The following is a 21,057-nucleotide window of genomic DNA, read 5'->3' as shown; positions in this document are numbered from 1 at the left end:
ACTCCCTGAGTGTCTATGTATCTGTGTGTGAGTATGTGCAAGTTTGTGAGTGTGCGAATGTTGGTGCATGTGCATGTGGATACTCTTCCATTGCTTCCTTTTGCAATGATGATGTTCGGACTTCCATCTTGGGAGTTACAAACATGTTAGGATACCCAGCCCTAATTGAGTTCTGCCTTTTGAAATGTAGCTAACAGTTTTGTAAAAAACACATTTTGGACTATAGTTATATATAAATAGAAAGTATCTTTGGGAATGCAATGAGCACTTAGCTATTGCAACAACCTTAAGAGCTGCTGCATTTCCTAGGCTTGGTTAAGAGTGTACAGATTTATTTCTTAATTAAATTTGCAATTTGGATTTTGGTTAATATCACAAAAAATCTTACAAACTTGGGAATAGTTTATTGTTGTTTAATGTTAATTATTTGTTCATTGCCTTTATAACAGCTTTCTAGAAGAAAACAGAGTATATTTAGCCCCAACTTTACAGCTGCAGCTTAATCCCAAGAACCAGCATCTTTAAAAAATGGACATGGTCCTCATGGTTTTCTGTGGACCTTTCATTCTTTTCCTTTATTCCTGTTTGACCAAAAAAAAAAAAAAAAGCACTTAGGGTAATAACTTGTTTATATACTTTTGCTGTAATTTTTCTCCAAATAATTATTCAAAATCACTTGTTCTCTTGCATCCTAATAATGTTTTCTTCAAATTATAACTCTTGTATTCGTCATAATGAATGCTCAATCTACTTTCAGTTATGGATGTAATATGTGCTTTTAATAACACTATGAAAATAGTGATGTATTTTTGTATATTTGACTCAGTTTTGTTTTCTTTCTCTTTTAGTGAATTTGTTGGATTCACGAACTGTCATGGGGGACTTGGGATGGATTGCTTTTCCAAAAAATGGGGTAAGCCTTTATGAAATTTTCCCTACAACTTAAACTACTTGAATAGACATCATCTTAAATATCATATAGTTGTAAATTCTCTGGACATATTTGATATTAAGAAAAGAGGGGTGTGTGTGAAGGGGAGTGAGGAGACTTCAAATTAGCTTTGACTGGGAAAAGCAAGCAAACTGGGAAGAGATTTTAATGACTGCACAACAAATATATTAATTTTCCTCTCTGAATATTTCTCCCTAAAGAAATGTGAAGTTTCTTCAGCATTCAGGAGAGTTTTAGATTGAAGCAACCAACACATTTTTAGAATTGGTTTATCTTAAAAAAAAAAAAAAGAAGAAGAAGAAGAAGAGCTAAGAAAAAAACAAAGATTTGCTGCTAATTTGCCCTTATCTTGTTTATATTGAATAGGAAATAAAAGTTCATGTGTCAATGACAGTGTTGAATCAAACACTGTGACCAATTTATTATGTGTTTAATTTACTACATTAGGGAATTAAAATATTATAAGAAATTCCTTTAAATTCCATTGAAATTTAAAATGTCTCAGATTATCAGATTATTCATCATTCAAAGGTTTTCTTTTAATTCTTGAATTTTTCTCTATTGAGAACTTTCAGAAAAGATGCTCCATTGGAAGATTTTTATAATCAACCATTGTTTTTTTATTAGTAAATTATTTTATGGTGTACATTAAAAATAACTTCTTTGGGATGAAAATTAGGTAAGCCATTTTTTAACAATATGCTTATTAATATATTTATAGTACTAACAATCTTAATACATAGATTATATAAAAAGTATTCCATTGTCTCATACTTAATTAAAAACACATCCATATTATCAGATGGAAAATGAAAACATAAGTAAAATATTGTGACATAAAATCATTGTATTACATAGAAAACATTAACTGTATTGCATGACTATTATATTGAAAACAATCTAGACTTTGATAGAATATTTTTATTATATAATGACTTCAATATTTAAATATTTTTAAAATTTTCAAGCTAAAACTACCCAACATCATTATTGAACCAACTCTGCTCAATAGTCTGTAATAACCTAAATGGGAAAAGAATTTTAAAAAGAATAGTTACATGTATATGTATAACTGAATCACTTTGCTGTACACCTGAAACTAACACAACATTGTTAATCAACTATACTCCAATATAAAATAAAAATAAAAAATAAAATAAAACACACATGGATTTTTATAATAAAAAAGAAAATATATAAAAAAGAAAAGTAAAAAAAATTATCAAACCACCTTGTGACAAAAACAAATAATATTTTCAATCCTCCATTTAAAGAAAAAGTATTGTTAAACAATTTGAATGCTTAAAACTTTATTATACAGTGTATATATGCAATTAATTAGAAGATTATGCACACTAGTAATATTTCATATGACTTTGAAGGTTAATTTCAATTTAATTAAGTAATTTAATATTATAACAAATCTGGTTATAACAACCCAAATAACCAAAACTTAAATTTTTTTTCTAATTGATGAGTATACCAGATGTTTTAATTGGTCCTTTACTTAGAACATTCTTTCTGTGGAAATAAGACAAGTAGTATTAATTGTTCTAATGCATAATAATTTATATGTTAACATCCTCATCTCAATGTGCTTTCTCTTTTTTCATTAAGTTGATATTTCTTTTTGGTTGTAAATATTCTGGTTACATTTAGAGGTATAATATAAATAAAGTAATACGAGTAGATTGTTAAGATATTAAAACATGAAAATAAGCCAAATGAAAAACAAATTGTCTTACTCAGATATAGCCAGTGCCAACATAAAGGTATATATATTCCCTTAATCTGTCTTTTATCTTTCTTATGCTCTTCCTTTCTCCATTCTTTCTTTATCCTTCCCCTCACTCACCAACCTCTGCGTTACTGTCTTTCTTTCATCTTTCACCAGCCCTATACAGGAAGATGGCTGGCTAACATCCATCTATGAGAACCTGTAAATATATTTTGTACTCTTCATTTTTTCACATATCAAAAATGATTTATTTCATAAATATCTTAAATTGCCCTTCCTGAGAAGATGGCTGACATATTGGGTTGAAATTAATTTTTTAAAAGTCTGAGAAAATATGTCATATTCTCTTTGAATCTCTCTGAGTTTAGTTTTGTGTTCCTCCTATTTCCATTCAGAAGTTATTCAGACAAGGTTTGACAGAGTGTAACTGTGAGGGTAAATCTGATGTTGTAGTTGTCCTTGTAACTAGGCATTTTTAAGGAAATTACTCAATTCTGTATGTGATTTCTGCGTAAAGCACAATTGACTCCTTTATAAAAACATAATCTTTTTATCAGGAATGGGCTATTTCCAGTCATTCTAACAACTTCATCCTTTCTTTTTCTTTCTATATAATTGTTAGCATAGTGTTAATTTTGTTCAGATTTTTAAATGAGTATTTTTTCAAAACTCTTGTAATTTTTTGAGTGATGTTTCTTTTGACATAGCTAATGCCTGATGTTAATACTGAAGAAAAAGAAGTTAAACTAGAGAAACTTAGTGAATGTGCACTTATCCAAGTATGAGGAATGCATGTGGAATTCAGGTGTTATATTGATATCACCCAAATGCAAAACGAAGAAACTTTTAAAATTATATTTTAAAGAAAATAAGCATACAAAGTACAAGTAGTTCCAATAAAAGGTATATATATATATATATATATATATATATATATATATATATATACACTTTTTATATATTGTTATTAGGCTGAGACATTTAGGATTAGATAAGAAATCTAACTCTAAGTGAAATATAGATCATTGGTGTGATATCAGCAAAAATTTTGGAATAAGCGCATCTGAAAATTTTCTCTTCCATGAAAGCCATGAGAAAAGTGGAAAATATTATAAGAATCAACTTTTCAGAACTCTGGAAATTAACCAAAATCTTGGAGCAATCCAGGGAACATTTAGTCAAGAAAAAGGACTAAATCTTGTTAGAACAACAAGTTTGTGGCATTTCAAGGTGCCCTGTGTCCTTTTCTGCCACTCCAGCTCTTTAAAGTAGCCTTGGACAAAACCAAAACTCTGTTGTCAGGGTGAAAAACAGCAGCAGTGGGCAGAGTCAGGTAGGAGACTCTTCAAAGACTTGATCTCAGAGGATTGTCATTATATATAACCTGATAACTCCATGAAAGAATGCTCTTGTAAGGCTGTCTTGACTTGTCTGACTTAGAGCTCCCCCAGTCTGAATGCCTTTACTGTATTAAGTAAAGAAGAATATTCTTTTTTTCAGAACATTTCCTGAACCTCAGGCCTTAAGAATGAATGTTTTATTATTTTATTTCTTAGACCGATAAAAATAGTACCCTAAATCTAGGCCTGAGAATTGGGCAAGTAACTTAGGAGAAACCCTATTCATCCCTTGTAGTCAGGCACACATTCCATACACCTCTTAGAAACAATCATTGCACCTGTCATACTTTTTCTTTGCTTTTAAGCTTTTAGATTTCTTATGGCAATCTCATATTTACCACTGTACAGTGTTTCTAAAACTAGGCTCAGTTCCTGGCATATAATAGAACTTCAATAAATATTTATTAGAAGGATGCTTACTTGTTAATTTATGAAATGGGACATACATTACTGAGATGTAGTTTTGCATGAAGATTAAATAAGTGGGACTGAGAGTAGAGCTGGGCACAGTGTTGGCACCCAGTAAACATCCTTTCTTTGATCTTCTGCTGCATTTCTGTTCTCCTCATATTAAAAGATCCATCAGTCAATCATGTTTTTGTGTTTCTTTGTTAGTTTTTTGACTATATCTGTATGAATTCATTGTCAGCATTTAAAGATTGGGAGATTTCATATAAAGTCTGAACTTCCAGCTTCTCTGTTTAGTTAGAAGTTTCAGAAAGCCAGAGCTAGCAGCTTTCTATGACCTCAACATCCCAAAGCTGAGTAAAGGCTGCTATTGGAAGAGAGTAAACAAATTCTCCTATTTGACTCAATTTCTACCTGCTGCTCTTCGGTCATTTAAGTTGCTGGTCTGCAATGTTGGCATTATCATGGAGTCATTTTTTAGTACTGCACAAGCATCGGTTTTTTTCTTGTTTTAGGAGGGACTTTAAAAAACTTCTCTTGTGTTCCATGCTGAGACTGTTTCTTCCTAGTTTGTGTTTGAGTACTTCACCTCAGTTACGGCACATCCTTTGAATTTGGGCTTCAGCATGTGCTTTGTAGCTACAATGTATGAGATAGACAGTGGGTGTATGTGTGAGTGTCTTCTGCCTCATGGTAATAACTTGAAGCCTCCTTCCTTTTTTTTTTTTTCTGTACGTATCTAGGAGTACTATGTTACAGCAAAGTTTGCTTTCATGCAAATTTGCTGCATTCGTCCATTCAACAGATATATATTGGACACTTAGTTTGTGGCTTGAACTCTTCTAAGAGTGTGCCTTACTTAGTTTGTGCCTAGTTTTGGTAGTTAGTTATAGTAGTGAAGAAGAGTCAGTGCCTACTATAACCAGGGTTACGGTAGCGAAGATAGTAAGTGAAGAAAACAAGCAAAAGTCCCTGATACCCTGGAGCTTGGGGCAGCGTTGGTATTTTGAGAATGAGTTATCAGAGTGTTAGAGCAAGGTGATAAATGAAATGCATTCTATTATTTTCTTTCTATACTTGTATGAAAGTGGCAGAGAGGTGACAGTATTCTCTCAAGGTCATTAAAGTAGCTTGTGACACAACTGGGAGCAACACGTGTATTGCATTTGGCACATGTGCTGTCATATCATTGTTTCTCATTGTCTTGCCATGAAAAAAATACTCTTTCACTTAGTACATAAATTCACTTAGTACTGACAATGACAATGTTAGTATTTTTTTGTAGATGAAGAAAATGAGGTTCAGTAAGGGTAAGTGATTTTCCCAAGGTTATGCAGTTGGTAAGAGACTGAGGCCATTTTAAACCCAGGTCTTCCAGGATACTGATTATTTTAAACCAGAGGTGAACTCCTACAAATAGTTAGGTCTCCAGAGACATAGGTTCTGGATGGTTCTCAGACTTCTAGTTCATGTAAGAGAGGAATTCATGCTGAAGAGAAAATTCACCTCAAAGAAAGTTTTAAATGAGGTGGAGTGGGTCACATGCTATTAATTGCTAGATCATAATACATTTTTGGAAAAATGTATAGCACATTGATGCTCAAATATATAAGTTGCATTTGTTATATTGTGTATATAACAAATATATATATAATTAAATAATTATGTAAAAGGTAGATAGGTAATGAAAAGGATGAATTAACTTGACTCCCACTTATATCTGTAATTCACTCTGTTATTTTTGGGACCTGTGTGAATCTCTGCTTTCCTGTCTGTTAAGCAAGGATGGGTGGCTATTATATCATCTATCTTGCAGTGTTGTTTTAGGATAAAGTAAGATAATGTATTTGAATGCACCACATCATCGCTCAACCACTAAAGAAGTAGAAATGATGATGGTTGGTTAAAAAGCTACTTTTGTATTGCTGTTTTCAAACATAACCAGAAAGCAACAGTTTGGTGGTTAAAAGCAACAACCACTCAGCTATCTCTTTGGCATTTGACTGTTCAAATGAAGTAAGTAAACTCTTAAGAGTTTTTATGCCTCAACTCCCGAATGTGGGACTCAGTACTCTAATTTCACTTTGAATAAAATTAAGGGGAGGGTTTGTCAATTTTTTTTTTTTTCTCCCAGAACTGGTCTTTAATTGTAGACAGAAATACAAACAAATAAGCAAAACACAGACTGACTTCTGGTTTAATTGATGTAAAATGTGCATAGTTACCCTCAATTCTAAATTTCACTGCCTATTTGAGTAAATATTGTTTTCCTCCAGAGCACCTTTTGTTAGTATCTTACACTGAGGTTCTCAAACTTTTTCAGCCTCAACCCGTTAGGACATAATTCTAACAGCAATAGTAATTCGTAATTGTGAATAAGGAATAATAAAGAGACGTTGAGAATTAATTTATTTCATGATTGACTCTATTGCCAACCCTCTTTTTTTTATATTTACATAAGATTTTGTCTTAAAATACTTGTTACTTTTTTAACCATTGCCTTATTTTTAAAAATTAATATACTTAATTTTTTTAGAGAAGTTTTGGGTTTGCATGAAAGTGAGCAGAAGGTATGCGGGGTTCTTATACAGAACTTCAATATCCTCCTTACCCTTTTTTCACTATTAGAATGTTGCATTAGTGTGGCACATTTGTTACAATAGACCAGGCAATGTTGATACATTATTATTAGGTAAATTCCAGGTTTATATTAAAGTTCACTCTTTCTCTTGTACATTCTCTGGGTTTTAACAAATACATAATAACATGTGTTTACCATTGCAGTATCATACAGAACATTCCCTGTCCTATCTGTACACACCCTGAAGATGTACTTTGCTTCCTTCTAATTACAGTAGTGTTATTTCATTCACCTTCTGGAACATTTAATGTTGATTAGTTTATATAGTCTGATCATTCATGTTAATAGCGTTGTTTCCTGGAAATTTTGAGCAAATGTTTTCAAAACATTCTTATAAGGATAAAATGAATGGCTATCGTGTTTGTTTAGAGCAGATTATGCTCTTAACGTCTTAGAAATTTCACTATTGCTCTTTTTCCATATGTTGTTGTTACAAAAGATCACAAGATAGACCTGCCTTCTTTGCTTTGGCGGAAAGCCTTTTCCCCACTGAGTCCTTTGTACTTCCTGTTCACACAGTGGGCAAGCCACCACATTCCCCTGGCTGTCACCTCTGAATCGTATTGCAAATTCTGCTTTTATTTTTGCTCTCTTTTCCTATTCCATTCAAAGAAGATAAACATTATTTTTGCAGTCTTTTCCTATGCTGATCTTAGGGGGTATTAGGATCATTCAGAATAACTTATTCATTTGAGAGAGATTTTAGAATATTGACTTAAATCATATTTGTACTAAAATGGAGACAGAGTAACCTGCTCTCTGCCTAGGGGAGAAAGAACAAGCAATAGTCCTACATAAAGTCACTTCAAAACAGGAGTTTATGGCTTTTCTTCTTTTAGTGTCAGTTTGTTCTATTTTCTGATTTCTTCGAGACATAGAACCTGTGTTTACTTTTGAAGTTGAAAATAACTCAAGTTTAGATTACTCAAAATGGACTGTGAATCCATCATTAGTGTTTCATGTGGATTCTCTTGCATCAAGAGAAGCTTAAACTGGATTTTCTATTCTGATACTCAGATTTTGGTAAAAGTGTATGTGAGGGTTTTGTGTGTGATTCCTCCTCCCCAAACTTAAAGGCAAAGAATGAGGAGAAGTATTTGAACCCTGCTAATCTCATATATTTTGCTTATGATCAGGATGTTTTGCCAGAACCTTGTTTTGGCTTTGCTTTCTACTAAAGGAGAGGAAAGATAATGACAAGCACTGAGGCCCACACTGAGCATGGAGAGGCTAATAAAGATTAAAGTTATGCTGAAGTGGGGGAAAAAAGAGCACATTAGTGGATATAGAAAAGCTCTTTATTTGGACAGTGATAGAAAAGAATTCTAAAGGGAATAGATATTATACTATATAATGCAAATGCCAGTATAATGAAGAACAATCCTATTCCAAAGTAGCTTTGTATTCATTATTTTTTAGAAAAACAAAAAGCACACCCAACCCGTAAGGTAATTAAGATAAATAATTTAAGGAATTCAAGACAGTCATTTAGCATACACTGAAGTTTAGATGAAGCACAGTTTCACATTTAGATTTCCCACATAGAAACTAAGCAATTATGAAGAAAGTTTTTTAAAATGTGCAGTTCTGCTTTGGCATATGAGACAAATGTTGTATTTCGCCTTTGCTATATATTGAATGTATTACCAACAGTCACAGTGTATTCATGCAAGGTAGGATTGAGACATGTATATATTATTTGTTTACTAGGTGTCACTCTGTTTATATATTTAAAGTCACTATAAAACAGTGCCTATATTTTCTTCTTTACAGTCTCTCAAAACACTCCTGCATTATAGGGCAACTCACAAACATAAAATGGAAAATGGCCTCTATTCATGATATCCTCTTGTTAATCCTTCTTCTTACCCTAACTGCAAGAGGCTAGCTAAAGACCTCATCCTTCAAACTGCAGTTTAAGTCTTATTTCCTCAGGAAAGTATGGTTCAAAGATTAACTGTTCTTCCATTAGTAGCTCATGCTGTGAAATCCTTTTTCCCTCCATCCCAACCCCTATCTATTTTTTCTCCAGATCACAGTGTGTACAGCTATGTTATCCATACTCATCACCTAGACTAGCTTTCTACCCAAACACTTAATTCTCCTGATCCGCTCCTTTTGGATGACATCCTCTATTGGTCTGTATAAGAAGCCGGGAGCATACATGTGAACAGAGTTTCAGGTTATTTCTAAAGAGTTATATATGTTACTGTCACCTTACCTGTGATGTCAGACACCTGTGCACCCACTTACTTCAAACAGCCATTTCCCAATATTATTCCCACCTGTTTCATATTGGGTACTCATGTTTTCCTTTTCCCCATTACATATATGGAGATTTCTGGGTCTCTATCTAGAGGTTTCTCTGTGAAATGACTTACTCCATGTAAAATCTGGACCTAAAATCCTTCTTCTTCTGAAAAAAATTCTCTGCTCTCATTGATATTTGCTCCAGTTTCCATATGTGATTATAATGATTTTTTTTTTTTTTACTCTCATCTTCCCATTCATTAATGAAGATGTTAAATAAAATGGCTTTGCAGAGGTCCCCAGGGGCCAAACACCAGGTATTTTCCTAGTGGTTTGATTGCTGTTTATCATGATCGTTTTTTTAACCATTCTTCAGCTGTTTTCAATTCATGTGACAGTGCTCCCATGCAAGTCAATTTGAATTAATTTTGCAAGCAAAATGCTTTATGGTTCTGAGTAGATAATCTCCCTCTCCCACAGAGAAAATATATACTGTAATCATCCAGCATTCCTGTTGATTATTTCCATTAAAGGCAGCACAGGGAGAGAGAATGCTCAAGACTCCTCTCGCGTTTGAAGTTTTTTGAGGCTTTTGCTATTCATTGCCTTATTCTCTCTCCCTCTCTCTCTCTCTCTTTTATTTTTCTTTTATGCCACTCACTGCTTGCACTAATGCAGAAAATGATGGTCCATACTGCTCAGCCTGGAATCTCTGTCCTCTGGAGCCTGGGGCTGGTATCTTTGTGATCTTATATCCCAACACACTTCCCCCCAAATGAACTGACTTCTCTCTTCTTAACTCCCCACAAGATTCATATAAATTTCTACCTCTAGTGTTTTGCACGGATTGCTTGAAATACTCCACCTTCCACCCTCCATATAACCCATCTTAATACTAATCATTTTTTCCAAAGCCCAGTTTAAGTTATACAGCATGAAACTTTCCATTACCACCTGGAAGGGTGACCACTTCCTAGGCTGAATCAAAATCCAGCACTTCTTGTGTATTGACCACACTAAAAATTAGATATTTATAGTGTTACCAGTGTTTGTGTATGACTACTGTAAGCTTCTCTAGTGTAAAGACCTTTATGTTGTTATCTCTAGCACGTTGCTCTATGCCTCAAATATAAATTCACATTAATCGCATCTGCCATTGATTGATACATAACTAAGCATCTGAATCTGTAGGAAGTGGTGGTTGTTTAGACGCAAAAGACTATACATTTTTGGCTAAAATAGAGTAGTAAAAAGATACACCAAAGTTTGGATTTAGGGGTTCTTATTTATTTGGTGTCGTGTAAGCTGGAACCAAGAATACTTTATTTTTATTATACAATTAATTTTACCAAAAGACTGTTATGTGCCAAATAGTGAGATTACATTGATATACAGGACTCACTTCCTCTCCTCAGCTAATCAGATAAGTTTGAATAATGTCTCCTAGAGTTGTGAAATATACAGTCTGCACAGACATATACACAACTCTGGGCCCCCCTCTCTATTGAGTTCAATCCAAATTACTAATTTGTATACATATTTGCCTCTTTAAAGGCATTACGGTTAACATGGAAACTTTGAAATCAGCTAATCTAGATTCAGAATCTAACTCCACACCTTACTACCTAATGTGTAGCAAGTTAATCACTCTGTGTCTCCGTTTCCTCATTTATAAATTATGTATAATACTACCTACTGCACAAGGTTCTTATGCCTATTAGAATGAGATAATGATGCAATGTTTAGCACGATGCCTGTTTAACTCACAGAACCCAATATCAATTGAGTTTTTTAAAAAAATGAAACCAAGGGATTGGGCAACCTTTCATGATCTGATGTTCGCCTCTCTCTGGTTCCTACCTTTGACTAGTCATTTCTTTGTTATTCTCTCAGCAAACCAGATTTCTTTGCTTCAGTTTCACATGGCTTTCACCCAATTCCAAATTTGATTGCCTGTATTTAAAAGACCAGCTCAGGCTGACTGGGGCTGTTCCAAATTCCACATAGAAAGATTTCCACTTGGTTCGGCCGACCATCACTGATTCAAATATAACCAGCTGGATTGAGGAAGGAGGGTAAAATCATACAGTATAAGTGTAGCTCTAGCTGTTGGTGACCATCTCTGCTATAAGGAGAGCAGCTTAAAAAAAAAAAAAAGTTGGTGTCATCTCAATTAGTGTCTCTTGGGAATTCTGATAAGGAAGCATTTCCCTAAGTATAAAGTTGTTTTCTCATATAAAATTTATTTAGTTATAAAAATAATTACTAATGTGAAATGTTTATTCCAAAAATTTGCAGTGAAATTAGTTGTTTCAGTACATAATTTCCATCATGTTTCTAAAGCCTGATTTCTACAATGCGTATGAATTTTACCCAGCATTCAATAATTTTATTTGAGTGGTCTCTTTGATTTATTTAAATTCTATTTGATAATCATATTTAATTGGTCTATTTGACTTATTTAAAATCTTACTATTATATGTCCCACTATTTTTATATTTTAGACTTCATTGTAATCAGTGATTCTACATCTTTTGATTATCATCATTCTGTTCTGTAAGACAAATATCTATGCGCCTCCATGCTTCTTTGCGTATTTCAGTATACATCTAGTTATTATGAGTGAGAAGACTAACAGCATCCTATAAGCTCATTGTTTCCTTAGAGGCCAAGAAAATCACCCTTGTGTTTGCTGACCTGGTCCTGAAAGTCCCTATGTTGCATCATAAGACAAGTCTCTTGTTTAGAAGCAAGTTATAGATACAAAAATATAGAAACAAAAGAGTAAGGCAGTCTTTACTGTTGAGTAATAGTTTTTACAATCTTTAACATAAATTAATGCTTTTCTTATGTGGGATTGCCTTACGTGATTTCAACACTTCCAAAATGTTACTGTGAATATTTAATGCCATAGGTTATGAATCTGAACTTATTCAGAATATACCTTCCAATTCAGCTTTATTTCTTAACATTCGATCTAGAACATATATAATAGAAATGGTGTGCATATGCTTCATGAATCCTTCATGTATTCCACTCCACGTTATATACATCCAGACAGGAAAGCTGCCAAAGCTGTTGGAGAAGTTTCATTTTAAACAGAGTTTTGTATAGTTGGGCATGCATGAACTTTTAGTTGATTATAACATGCAAATATGTAATAAGCCAAAGAATCACAGGCTGTGCTGTGATTACAAATTATTTAAATAATGGAGGATTATTCACTTTGTGTCACAGATAGTTCCAGTCTTCACAGTTAAAGGCATAATGATGAGTATAATCCTGAGAGATAAAGTCACTTCATTAAACAAGCTTCTCTGGTTTACTGTTTGCTTTATTTTGATGCCAGATTGAATAATGGGATTTTTAAAGGTAATTTAACAGTGAAAGTATATTACATTTATATCATCTTATAATTTTGCAATACTTCTACATTTGTAAAATATATAGATTGAGGTTATTATGATAAAAGTAGCATATAATTTCAATGCTAATGTCAGGAAGATTAAAATTGTTCCGAAAAGTAATATTAGCATGTCATTAATCTGGAAGGTGAAAGGTAACTATAATGTCATCAGATGTTGAGAGTGTTTTCTAGCTAGCCAATCACCAGTAATTTTCATGGTAGTTTTATTCATTAGTGCACTGAAATTTATTCCTGACATGTACATATAATATATGTTGTGTTGTTCTTTGAAAGTAGAAATGAGCATGAAGTTACAATATCATATACACAGTCAGTAAAATATTGAAATTAAGATTCTCTTATTTACCATCTTTGCAATGTTTGTGTCTTCCTCAAATTCATATGTTGAAATCATGATGCAAAGGTATTAGGAGGTGGGACCTTCAGGAGGTAAAATCAAGAGAGTATAACCCTTAAGATGGGTTGAGTACCCTTATAGGAGGCAGGGCAAGTTTGCTTCCTCTCTTTTTCTCTCTCAGCCACATGAGGATACAGCAATAAAGTGTCCATCTACAAGCCAGGAAGCAGAATCTCATCAGACAGTAGGTCTGCTGGTGCCTTGATCTTGTATTTCCCAGCCTCCAGAACTGTGAGACATAAATATTTGTTGTTTAAACCACCTAGTCTGTAGTGTTTGTTAAAGCAGACTGAACTAAGACAGGTGCCAATTTCTATTTTTCTAAAGGAGTAATAAGGTATAATGTGGTCAGCCACAGAAAAGGCAATGAAAATATGGGAGATCTCTCTCTCCTGCTCAAACTACACATCCCATAAAATGAATATGTATTTAGTAAACAAGACAGACTTTTAGGGTGCAGATAACTTAAGGAGGGCTAAAACTCCTCAACTGAGGCTTAATATTTCCCAAATTGATGTTTTACTTTAGTAGAGTAGTAGATTTAATAGATTGTCTGAAACAGGAAATTCATGTGTTAAGCCAAAGGGGTTCTATACTCAAGTAAGTTTCAAAAATATTAAATGAAGTAGAATTAGCATATTTCTCTACTTATTGCATTATACTAAGCCTTTGTAGATTAATGACCATGCAGGTCTCCCAAATAATTTGATCAAGAAACATTTTACCCACTATATGTATGAACATCTTCATGAAGAATGTTAAGCAGAACATAGTTTAGGAAACTTTTTTTTCAAAGAACTTGTTTTCTTTTTAAAACATCTGGATGCAGTGATAACAGAGAAATAAGAATAAAGAAATATATGTTTTCCCTTTGTCATAATGACATATGGAACAGTGCCTAAGAATCACTTTCTTACACATGCCTGGAAATTTTGTCTAAGGCACCATAATGACAACTAGCTAGTCTATCACTGGAAATTACCACCATATTAGTTTCTAATATGTGGCTTATTATAGGCTTATTAGGATTATTATACATTCTTATTGCAGAGACTAGGTGACTTAGATATGCAAGCTATGGTTGGAGAGGATTTCAGATCTTCTTTTTCCAAGGGTCAATGAGAGAAATTCCCTTTTCATTTACATAAATGAGAAACAAAATAATTTATTTAGCTCATAAATAATAATTTATTAGCTGTAGTTACACATCTATATAATATCATCTGTTGCTACATGGTAGGATAGAGAATGAAGCCATGTAAAATCCCACAGAAAGTTATATTGAATGAATGTCTTCTAAAACAATAGTGTAACTTTTCCCTTAATCTGAGCATCACACATGCACAAGTGGATTTTCTAAATAACACTTTGATTTGAGATTATATGAGTTTGCATATAACTTTGAAATCATGCTTTTGAACTTAATTTCTTGAATAGTTTATTTGTTCATCATTTCCTCCAACAAATATTTATCCATCAAACTATGTGCTTAGAATTATACTAGACACTCAGGATACAAAGATGCAAGTTATTCATTGACTTTTTTAATAAACAAGTGCTAGGGCTGGAGATTATATCATTATACAATTAAATACATAAAGAAGTTCAAGTCTTGTAATAGTTTTGAACAATGAAATTTGAACTCCAAATACAGATGTGTAACATTAAATATTCTATCAAAATAATGAAGTAGCTAATAGCAATGCTGTCTGTGGACTCTGGTGAGCAATTTGTATATTCAATGATATGTTAGGCTTCTACTGCGATACTCATAAAACCTCAGAAGTTCAAAAGTATTTTTCATTATTGCAATAAATTCATGTTTTATTTCTCCATTGCCAGTGACAAATTTGTGTCAAGCCATGTTTTACATAATGCCTCTTTTCAAAATGTAAATTGTCACTCAAAGTGTGACATATTTATGTGATATTCAGTTAATGTTTATTGAAATACTTTCTTTAAATAAGTATTAAAACAACTGCTAACAAACCCACCTACTGGATTCTGGATGTTGTCTGTGTAATTGGTGATGCCAAAATCAGATTTACTTATTTTTAACTATAAATTGAATCAGCTATTATATTGTGAACAATTTCTTGTCATGTAGCTACAACCACAGAGACAAGCAGATTTTTAAATTTAGCTCATTTTTGCAATGGCCTCCTTCTGTGAATCAGGTCAAGTAGGTTAATTACTAAATCTTTCTAGAGATGAGAATATTGACATACCTCATAGGAGAACTGGGAGAGAAATACAAGCACTGTTTAAATGCTTGATATCTTAATATTTCTGAATGTCATAGCTGGTATCACTTGATGACTGGAGGAGATTAGTTTACCTCCTGTGTTACATAGTATGTGATTGCCTCTGAACATGACAAGAGGTGCATACGGAATATATGAAAATTCTTCATAGATGTGTGCTTTCTATACACATGTAAAAAGGCAAGTAATCATCTTATATATTGTGTTTGATAAATTGGCAGTTTCAGAAAAAAATAGATCACAGGCACAATTCTCTTTACACAGCTTTTTCTTCTATTATCTGTCTATTATTACATTTAATAGATTTCCCTCTATAACAGAGATCTCTGTCTTTCTTTTACATTCAGTAATTTATGTAGGAGATCACATAAGGGAAATCTTAACGGAGCTTAATATCATAAGGGAAAATCTTTTCTTAGTTATCTAAATCTGAAATATGTTTAGTGCTGTAGTTAATAAAAACAGTCATGTGCAATAAACACTGAACTCCAAGGTGGTCATTTCATCTATATCAATGACTTTTTTTACAACAGTTGTTTTTATTTATTTATTTTATTTATTTATTTTATTTTTTTTACATTAGGTCCTTGTTGGTTATCTATTTTAAATATAGCAGTGTATACATGTCAATTCCAAACTCCCAATCTAACCCTCTCCCCTCTTCTCCCTGGTGACCATAGTTCATTCTCTAAGTCTGTGAGTCTGTTTCTGTTTTGTAAATAAGTTCATTTATATCATTTTTTTAGATTCTGCTTATAAGCAATATCATATCATATTTGTCTTTCTCTGTCTGACTTACTTCACTTAGTATGATAATCTCCAGGTCCATCCATGTTGCTGCAAATGGCATTATTTCATTCTTTTTAAATGGCTGAGTAATATTCCATTGTATATATGTACCACATCTTCTTTATCCATTCATCTGTTGATGGACACTTAGGTTGCTTCCATGTTTTGCTGTTGTAAACAGTGCTGCAATGAACATTGGGTGCATCCTTTTGAACCATGTCTTTTTTTTTTTTTTTTTACAGCAGTTGCTTTTAAATGTCTGTTTGTCTATTAAATTTGTTCCTGTTTCACAGATGAAATTATTTTCAATAATCTGTGTCCTTAAAAACATCTACTTTCAAATTTATTAGAATATTATGAGAGAGATAACAATGGCGTTTATTTCGTTATGATTTTAAACGGAAATGCACTGTTTAGTAGCAGTAAATGAAAGTTCTTGCCCCCATCTACAATCAGTTGCTCCATCTACTACTCCAATGGGTAGTAACCATACTCTGCAGTGAATTTGTGAATCACTAATCTGAAAGGCATTGAATAATTATACGTAAACCTAAAAGCATTCAGTTTTCAGTTTTGGAATGTCACCAAAATTATTTTTGTATTTGAAATAATTCAATAAAATGTTTATCTTATAATTATTTTATCTCTTTCTATTTAACTTTTCCTGAAGTATAACAATTATTTCCACTTTACTTTTACCTGTATTTTCGTAAATCTCTACAGGTTATTTGTCCAAAATCTATTTTCCTAGTTTCTGACCTGATCACAATTGGTAATAGTGAAATGTGAGGTTAGCTGTTAGATCATAGATTTTACTTTAATTTTTTGTCCATTAGTCATTAGTTACCGACGGTGCAAATATATGCAATTTTAGCATTTTCTAAAGTTTTCCTTTGAATTTAGCAATTTTGTCAAATAAAACCTTAAACTTTCATTGCTATTTATAATAGCTGCCATAGTGCTATCAAAGCATATGGTTGTTAAAACACATAGTTCATTTGTTTCTAAGAGCGAGATACTCTGTATCACAGTCTTTAATGTGATTTCATTAAGAATTTTTGTTATATTGTTCTATGGCACTCATAATAATAGGTATGATCCATTACATAACAAGGCAGAAACATACCTATCAGGAAGTCATGAAGCCACTGACCTCAAAGTCTTTCTTTTAATTGAAGTATAGTTGATTTACAATATTGTGTTAGTTTCAGGTATACAGCAAAGTGATTATTTTTTTCAGACTATATTCCATTACAGGTTATTACATGATATTGAATATAATTCCCTGTGCTATATAGTAAATCCTTGTTGCTCACTTATTTTATGTATAGTAGTTTGTATCTGTTAATCCCATACTCCTAATTTTTCCCTCCCTCCTTCTCCCCTTTGGTAACCATAAGTTTGTTTTCTATGTTTGTGAGTCTGTTTCTGTTTTGTATATAGATTCATTTGTATTATTTTTACATTCCACATATAAGTGATATCATATACTATTTGAATTTCTCTGTCTGACTTACTTCACTCAGAATAATATTCCCTAGGTCCATTCATGTTCTTGCACATGGTAATATTTCATTCATTTTATGTCTGAGTAGTATTCCATTGTGTATATATATACTATGTGTATATATATATTCCATTGTATGTATATATATTCCATTGTGTGTATATATACACACACACAACACATTTTCTTAAGCCAGTCGTCTGTTGATGGGCACTTGGGTTGTTTCCGTGTCTTGACTATTAAAGATAGTGCTGCTATGAACATTGAGATGCATGCATGTTTTCGAATTAGAGTTTTCATTTTTTTCTGGATAGATACCCAGGAGTGGGGTTGCTGGATCATATGGTAGTTCTGTGTTTAATTTTTTTGGGGTACTGTTTTCCATGGTGGCTGCACCAATTTACATTACCAAAAACAGTGTAGGAGGGTTCCCTTTTCTCCATACCCTCTCCAGCATTTATTATTTATAGACTTTTTGATGATAGCCATTCTGACTGGTATGAGGTGATACTTCGTTGTGGTTTTGATTTGCATTTCTCTAATAATTAGCGATGTAGAGCATCTTTTCATGTGCCTTTTGGCCATCTGTATGTCTTTGCAAAAATGCCTACTTAGGTTTTCTGCCCATTTTTTGATTGGATTGTTTGCTTTTTTGCTATTGAGTTGTATGAGCTGTTTGTAGATTTTGGATATTAACTTCTTGTTTGTCACATGGTTTGCAAATATTTTCTCCCATTCCATAGGTTGTCTTTTCATTTTATTGATGGTTTTCTTTGCTGTGCAAAAGCTTTTAAGTTTGATTAAGGTCCATTTATTTATTTTACTGACCCCAGAGTTTTTATGCCTTAGTCTCCATGGAGTGGCTATTCTGAATATACCTAGATTTTGACTTCCAAAATCCTAGAGCCTCCTGCCTCATACAGCTATTTTGGAAGACTATAAGAGAGACTTAATATTTCCTTTCTAGCACTTATCACAAACCTGACATTATATTATATTAATTATATTATATTATGTTATATTATATCATATTAATTTTATGATTGTATGTCACCTATGATAGCATGTTAAATATAGGTATACTTTAAGAAACATTCAGTTGTCTTTATTGTTCACTGTTGAGTCTCCAGAGCATATGGTGATCAATGTAATTGTTGAATGAATGAATAAATAAATGAATGTGTGGTAGGAAGAGAAACATTTCCTCATTTATAAGAGTATGGATTTAGATCCTTGAGATTGTCGCAGAAGAGCTATAAGCACCAGGCCTCCTCAGTTATATCTTAAATGTGCTTCTCATAGAAACAATATCATATATATTAATTATATATTACATATGTTGATAGCTTTTTGTGAGACTTATGACCTAGGAGCCCAACCTCTTTTAATAAAAGCTTTTTATTATGGGATATTATTTCCAAGATTCAGATAGGTTAGTTACAAATAATATGGGAGTGCTACCTTTTCATAAGCTAAACTGCCTAAACCCATGTTATCCAAATCAGTTGATAATAAATTGCCATAAAATGACTTTATGCCCTTAAAATTAAATCTTAATATACTATTTGTTTGCAGCCTTCCTGAGTTTCTACATGACACACCAGCCATTCTTCTCTTATTAATAATTGAAATTACATGAACTTGAAGTTCAAGTACTGTGCACAGTTTACTTCAGAAGCCAGACCAAGTCCATTCTAGAAGACATCATTCATTCCTTCCTTTTCATAGGCAAAACCCAACAGGCATTTCCTAGAATATAAAATAGTTATGCCACTCATCAACCAGTGATTTGAAAATTAAATTCAAAACACTCTCTAAATCAAAACCCATAAACTACCCTCCATTATCACTTATGTTTCATTAAAAGAGAGAATTCTAATACTAAAAATAATAAGCATATAATCCCCAAATAAAGAATAATCCATTAAATTGAACAAATTGGGTTTTATGAAATACCTACTACATTTTTCTCATTTCTTTAAGAATTAGTGAAGACTTTGTCACAGTCCATTGGTTAACACTTGGAAATGATATAAAATTTGTGTCTTCACTTACAGACTGAAACACTTAACTTCTTGTCCAGGGTTTTTAAAAATCTGCCATGTTTCCTCTGACTTGAACGTAAATTCACACCAGTCCATATGTGAACATATAAACAAATTAAAGTGTAAGTGTTTTTCTAGAAAACCTTTACATTACTAAGGTGTTTACCATTCTTTCTAACTCAAGGTATGCACCCAGATCCTAGTTGGTAGATTGAATAAAAAACTGTACTAGGTATAGAGTTCATCTTTGAAGAGTATACCAAAAAAATACTGTTTAGAATTGATTCTAAGCAAAAAAAAGTTATTTTTCTGTAGAATAAAACAATCTGAACACACTACAATTACATAGGACTAATATGAGGATGTCTAGAGCAAGTTGGGCCTTACTGAATAATTTTAACCTTAAGATTCCCATCTAAGGTTTAATCGTACTCCTTAGGCTTCAGCAAAATAGAATCTAAGTGAAACTTTGATCTGAGAACTTAATGGACTATAGGCTCTCCTTTGAACTCCTAGTACTGATAGTAATGTTCATGCCCGATGCACTCTTCCTTTGTTTTTCCAAATCTCTAACATGCTCAGAAACACATCCACATACAGACACACAGATACGCACAACCCAGTACTAGACACAGAGAAACACTCAGAAGATGTCCAGGACTAAATATGTCAACGTGCTAGGAGTCCTAATAAAAATATCACATGCTAGAACCCTGTGAAAAGGTTTTCTGGAATTAACCCAGTATTTGAACTCTTCTTCTTATCCCTGGGAACCTGACTTTATTTCTGCTTCTGGATCTTAATTTTTTTCCTGGATTATGATTTCTGAACCTTTCTCACTTTTTGGTGCTCTCTTTCATTTATTCAACAAAATAACACTTACTGTAAATCTATTTTGTCCTAGTACTTTGTACACTATAATTGGAGAAATGAAAGACAAACTCCGTGCTGTTCATAGTCTAATGGAGAAAACAGACTGTAACTATTAATTCATAAGCATTATCATTCACTTACTATGTGCCAGTGACTGTATTTGGCATTGCAGAATCAAATATGGATATCTTATCTCCACTTTCAAATGGTTTAAAGCCCAGATTTTAATACATTTGTTTGTTCCATCCTACTTCTGGCCTCAGTAGTATTTGCCACTCCTGGGCTTAGATGTCTTCCAGGTTGGTGCATATTGTCATAGCCAGCATAAGTGAAGAAGGAGGCGATTTATGTAAACAAGTGATGTTC

General features: G+C 32.8%; 1 protein-coding gene across 5 annotated transcripts in view; it reads left to right on the top strand.

Moving 5' to 3' along the window:
• The window catches only part of EPHA5 (EPH receptor A5), a 336,719-nt gene that overhangs the window by 38,637 nt on the left and 277,025 nt on the right, over positions 1–21,057 (top strand). For all 5 annotated transcript variants that reach the window (XM_061191418.1, XM_061191415.1, XM_061191417.1 and 2 more), the window contains exon 2: positions 849–913. In XM_061191418.1, the coding sequence (XP_061047401.1) occupies positions 849–913 (65 nt within the window). The remainder of the gene's footprint in view (positions 1–848; positions 914–21,057) is intronic.

Source organism: Eubalaena glacialis, chromosome 5 (assembly GCF_028564815.1).
Source record: "Eubalaena glacialis isolate mEubGla1 chromosome 5, mEubGla1.1.hap2.+ XY, whole genome shotgun sequence".
Classification (NCBI taxonomy): Eukaryota; Metazoa; Chordata; class Mammalia; order Artiodactyla; family Balaenidae; genus Eubalaena; species Eubalaena glacialis.
Note: the sequence above shows the minus strand (reverse complement) of the source record. Positions and strands in the feature narration are given on the sequence as shown.